Raw genomic sequence first — 6,189 nt, forward strand, 5'->3', positions numbered from 1 at the left:
ATATGTGCTTTAAATGGTGGGATGCCTGTTTTGTTATTAAATATATATATTTTGTTCAGATCCCAAGTAAAAGCCCGGTCACCCACCTTGCAAACTCTTTTTCTTGTCGTAGTCAAAAGCTAGAAAATCTTTGTCCTCTCATAAAACAAAACTAATTATCACTATAATATTCCTAAGTCGCACCTATAAATATTGGCCGCCGAGCTCCCCTCAAATGCATTACTCTCTTTCAGTTCTTTCTACCTAGCTACTTAGAAGATTGATTGAAGACCACACCCTCTAAAAGGTGTATACGTACATATGATCTTTAGCTAGCTAGCTAGCCTCCTTAAATCTCTTGGCTATACCCTTCTTTTCCAGTTCCCGTCCCTAGCTTCATTCATTCATTTCTTAATTAAGCCATGGAAATCAATGAGTCCGCCACAACCGGTACTCGCTGGAGTGGTCGGATTAAGGCCTTCCCCGGAAAGTTGAAGGACAAGGTGATAGATGTTGCCAAGAAAACAAAGGATATCGGACAAGATGATCCAAGGAAAATTGTTCATTCCCTAAAAGTGGGACTAGCTCTCACATTAGTCTCCATGTTCTACTATTTTAGGCCTATATATGATGGGTTTGGAGTAGCAGGAATGTGGGCTGTCTTAACTGTGGTGGTTATTTTCGAATTCACTGTTGGTAAGTTTGTTTATGTATATATATGATCCATCACTTACTTAAATACTACAATCAATTCGAATTTTCATTAAAAAAATGTGTAAATTAATTCAAATATCCCTCCTTTTTTTTTTTTTTCTCAGGTGCAACCCTATCCAAAGGTATCAATAGAGGTTTTGCAACATTGGTAGCTGGTGCTTTAGGGGTCGGAGTTGAACACTTAGCCAGACTCTTTGGAGACAAAGGAGAGCCCATTCTTCTTGGGTTTTCAGTTTTCCTACTAGGTATAGATATAATATAGTATGTATATATATATATATATATATATATATATAGAAAGGTTGAATTTTAACTTATTCAAATGATCGAGTTTATATATATTATAATGTTTTGCAGCTGCAATATCTACGTTTACAAGGTTTGTTCCACATATCAAGGCGAGGTATGATTATGGGGTGATGATATTCATATTAACGTTCAGTTTGGTAGCTGTGTCGGGTTATAGACTTGAGAAAATCGTAGAACTTGCCCACCAACGATTATCAACCATTGTGATGGGTGGTGCAATCTGTATCATCATCTCCATATTCATTTGTCCTGTTTGGGCTGGTGAGGATCTTCACAAGCTCGTTGCTCTCAATCTAGAAAAGCTTGGAATCTTCTTACAAGGTACGAGTGTTCACTAAACTTAATAATTAACGCCCATATATATATATATATAATTGAACAGCAAAAGGATGTGCCCACTATTGCATATATAATTCCCTTAATTTATACGTATGAGGTTCAAACCTTACTAATCAATTAAGAACAATATTGGGTGCTTTACAGGTTTTGGAGATGAATATTTTAAGCTTTCTGATGAGGATGCAGGAGATAGTGCTCATGTGGTGTCTAAGGATGACAAGAAATTTATGCAAGACTATAAAACTGTCCTCAATTCTAAAGCCACTGAAGAATCCTTGGTAAGACTGCATACAAACTCTATGCCTTCATTGGTTTCTTTTCATGTTAATTTGCTACCATATATGTCATGTTTGGTCCATTTCATATTTGATTTAATTCAAACCAAATTTGCAGGCAAATTTTGCATGGTGGGAACCTTGTCATGGTCGTTTCAAATTCCGTCACCCATGGAAACAATACTTGAAGATTGGACTACTCTCTCGGCAATGTGCCTGCAAAATTGAAGCTCTTAGTGGCTACATAAACTCTCATGTCCAAGTACTACATCAAAACTCTTTCTACATCCTAATACTAATAGTGAACATAAGGGCTAGGCATAAAAGAATAAAATTAAATGATATATATATATATATAATATATATATATATATAGAAACAAGAACAAATACGTAACTAGAAAAACAGATCAAAATTTTAGTAGCCAATGGGCATTAGCCCTATGGTATGATTTTTCTTCCCAAATGAGAGGTTGAGTTTTCGAACCTTGCTGGAGACAGTATTATATATGAGTGTTATACATTTCCAGTAGGTATCCAAAAATTTATACTATCAGTTTCCTCAAATGCTTTTGTGCCATTGAAATCAGTTCTATCACTAGATAAACCAAGGGAGCTGGTTCAATTTGGAAGTAGTAGTATTTTGGGTTAATTGAAAAAAAAAAAAAAAAAAAAAAAAATCATGTATTATGCAAGTTTTGACAAGTTGTCCCTAAAACTAAAAGTAAAGCATATCACCACCTTCAACTGACTATCAGGAATAATTCCAAAATACCCCTAGTATTTAAGAAAGCATTCTTAAGTTTGTACTCTAATGTTGGGAATATAAACTTTTTAGCTGGCTTCTTCCTAATTTTTACACTAAAATTAATCTGACCAATATATATATATATATATAACATTTTTGTTCCTGCAGCCCACTGAGTACTTATATTACCTTTGCAGGCACCATTAGAATTTCGACAAAAAATTCGAGAACCGTGTACAAAGATGAGCTCAGAATCCGGCAAGGCTTTGAAAGAACTAGCATCAGCCATAAAAAAGATGAAAAATCCATCCTCTGCAAATGTTCATGTACAAAACTCCAAAATAGCAGTGGATGAACTCAAGAGTGTCCTTGAAGCTGCCTCAGTAACACAGAAAGAAGATGTTTTAGAAATCATACCAGCTGTCACAGTTGCTTCAATACTAATGGATATCACTGAATGTGTTGAAAAAATTTCAGAGTCCATTCATGAGCTATCCAATCTAGCACACTTCAATAGTGTGGAATCGATAGTGTCACCGGAGAAGCCACAGTTACTACTTCATCGTGGAACCATTAAACCTTTCAGCGACGGTGATGGTGACCATGTGGTTATCACAGTGTCACCCGAAGAGGGTGATTTCTCAAGCACTAAAGATGGAAGAAACAACAAGGCAGAGGAAGTGTAAATATTAATAGCTTCTAACATGTAACCTGTAACTTTGTATATACTTGGTAGTTTTGAGTTAAATGTGGTGCCTAGTTAGCTAGCTTTAATCTCCACTCTTAACTAGTGTAAGAAGTTTCAGAGGGGAAGTAATTATATTAGGAAATGGTTTCCTAATTCTATGTGTTTATTTCTAGTAACATTTCCTTAATTCTATGAAATGTTGTTCTTTGATATGTACTGAACCAAAAAAAAAGAGAAAGCTCTAGTGCTCTTTTTTTTAATAAGCAATGGTGATGCTTAGCTTATACCTTTCTTTGGTACATTAATTAAGGTTTATAGTTAATGTGCATCTCAAATGATAATATATATATATATATATATATATAGGAGATCCAACAGATTATAAAATAAGTTGTTATCATTTGAAGCACAAAATATTGGACCCCTAAATAGAAAAAGGAGAAGGAATATAGAAAAATAAAAGAAACAATTAACAAGTATTTATTTTATTTATTGGTAAAGGGCAAGTCTACAAAGAAGCAAGAAAGAATTAATACAAGAATAAAAGGGGGTCAGGAGGCAGAAGAAGCAACCAAGGGAAAACAGGGCAAGAAGCCAAATACAATCACAACCAAACTAAACAAAAGAAGAGTAGTTTATACTGTGTGTGTGTGTGTTTGACTTTGCATAAAGAAGCTTCATGATGTAAAAAAGTATAGAGGTGCTTATTAATATTGAATTTTCAGGAAAATTGAGGGATTTTGGGTAAAAAAAAAAAAAAAAAAAAAAAACAGAGAGCATTTTCTCTTTTAAAACAAGTTCAAATTATTGTAACAAAGTAAGGAAACCGAAAAGTATTATAAGCTTTGAATAGGCCAAACAGGGGAGTAGTGTTGAAAATGTTTCTACGAGTGTGGGCTGAAACTCAAGTTTCGTGAATTTGAGAATGGAAAAGTCTAATGAAGCTTTAAAAATCATTTTGTGTTAGTATTAGATTAATAAAACTTTTAATTGGGTGTTTTGCTAATTAAGCATGCACACGAAAACTATGAATGGGTTACATTAAGCATAATCCCAGAGAAGCAGAGTACTATACATGAGTGATGGTACGTACGGTAGCCACCATGCCAGTACAAGAATATATTACATAGTCAAGAGCTAGTCCTACTGATTATATTCACATAAGCAATGTTACAATAATTAATAGGTTAAGAAGCTCACTTTTTTGGTAAGTAAGAATATAATTTTATCAAATGAGGGATCGATGACCACCATCCATCCATATCAGGAAAATAAATCAAAGAGGAATTTCAGAGCTGAGTTGTTTCCCACTTGAATACTACTAGCTCATGCAAGTGGGCAATTCATAATTTTCTTCTGTCCTTTTCAATTCTCTTTGGAATTGAATTTAGTCTTTGATGATCGTATCCGATTTGGACCAAATTCTAAACATTTGTTTGAGTGGAGAAACCTAAACAATGCCTAATGTATTATCACCAAAGTAATTCATTCAGTTTTTCTTACTTTTTTTTTACAGCACTGTTTTTTTACTTGAAAAACTGAATTCGGGGACTCAATGATTTGGGGTGAATCCACTCCCAGCATGGCCACTTGCATTATGTGACTTCTGTGAATGAATTAAACAAGTGATCGATCCGTACAATTTGTTTGGCTCTCTTGGTTGTTTCTTTTTAATATCCTCCCATTTTTGGTAATGAAACTTACGACTTCATACTTCTATTCATAAAGTATTTCAATAACTTGAAACTCTTGTGCCTCTTAATAGTCTTCCTATTTGAAACAATATTCTGGTAAAACTTTTAAATAATTTAATTTATCCAACTTAATAATACCAAATTAATGGTTATTTTTTGTTTTTATAGTGTTAATGGTTGTTTTTTAGAATCCTCACAACAACTTATTTGATATCAACATGCACCTGCACTGCGCATGAACCCTAAATTTTATGTAAATTTATTAACTAATTACTTCCACCATAGGATTCCACTAAAGAAGAAATGTTACTAACAAAATCAATATAATTATGATTAATGCTTTTTTTTTCCTCTTAGTTGGTCTTTTATTCCTTGAAAAGCAAAGCTCGGTACTTGGTGCTCCATGCTTACAATATAATATACCACGGGTGTTAGTTATAAGCATACCTCCTCCACTCAATTAAACCTTTTTAGTTCACATAGGGAAAAAACACAATATGCACATGAAAGTACTTACTTATTGCACATGAAAGGACTTGAACCATATCCAATTAAATATATATATATATATATATATATATATATATGTCACACATATAAAGTTTCATTGCATCATGTGAGTTGGAAGAGTTGTGTGTTATGTGGATACTCTCCCATCCCTAGCACATGAAGTAATAATAGTTAAAGGTTTTAGATAAATGACAAGTAGATGCCATATATATAATTAAAATGTGATTTTGAAGCTATTCTTCTAAGAGTTTGATAATCAGAAAGAGGTAGTAGACTAGGAAAATGACTGGTTTACACTTTACACCTTATTTATATACATGTGTGATTTGTAGAGATTGCCTTAATTTAATAATTAGAAGAGGATCCATCCACGTACTTCAAATAATCCATGAGTACTCATGAGTTTTTCAGAATTTTTTTTTTTTAAAAAAAAAAAGAAAAAAAAAAAGAAAAAGAAAAAAGAAGAAGAAGAAAGGTCATATGACATCATATCCACGTACTCAACTCGGTTTTGGTTGGATGTAGCTAAACCCTTGGGAGTTTCATAAAGCCAGCCACATCTAAGTAGCTGTCATGTAAGTATGTAAAAGAGAGTAGTTGAGGTGGTTAGTTAGAGAGTAGTGAGTACCTCTATTTATTTATTTATAAGGACACCCACCATTCATTGCCCTCTCCCCAACCCAACTCCTTTTTGTCTCCATCACAAAACTGCTTCCATTAATCATACTCCCCATATAGCTTTAGGAATAGGTACTTTGTAAATAATAATAAAATCAATCCTTAATCATTGCTTCGTAAAATGACTAGTTTTATTACAGTATTCAATTATATATACTTTCATTTTTATTTTATTTTTTGGTAGCTAAAATATAACAGTAATATACAACCGAACTCATAACTCACAACAATAGGTTGGTTTTTTTTTTTTTTTTTT

General features: G+C 33.2%; 1 protein-coding gene across 1 annotated transcript; it reads left to right on the forward strand.

Moving 5' to 3' along the window:
* The first annotated feature begins 401 nt into the window (after nt 1-401).
* LOC132314780 (aluminum-activated malate transporter 8-like) lies at nt 402-3,335 on the forward strand. The gene is made up of 6 exons (XM_059813600.1): nt 402-675; nt 798-938; nt 1,051-1,323; nt 1,486-1,619; nt 1,735-1,878; nt 2,561-3,335. The coding sequence occupies exons 1-6, from the start codon at nt 402-404 to the stop codon at nt 3,047-3,049; spliced, it is 1,455 nt and encodes a 484-aa protein (XP_059669583.1). The 3' UTR covers nt 3,050-3,335.
* The last annotated feature ends 2,854 nt before the right edge of the window (nt 3,336-6,189 follow it).

The sequence above is a fragment of the Cornus florida genome, unplaced genomic scaffold (assembly GCF_030987335.1).
Source record: "Cornus florida cultivar Cherokee Brave unplaced genomic scaffold, ASM3098733v1 CherokeeBrave_3.0.0_Hap2_Chr06, whole genome shotgun sequence".
NCBI classification, from domain to species: Eukaryota; Viridiplantae; Streptophyta; class Magnoliopsida; order Cornales; family Cornaceae; genus Cornus; species Cornus florida.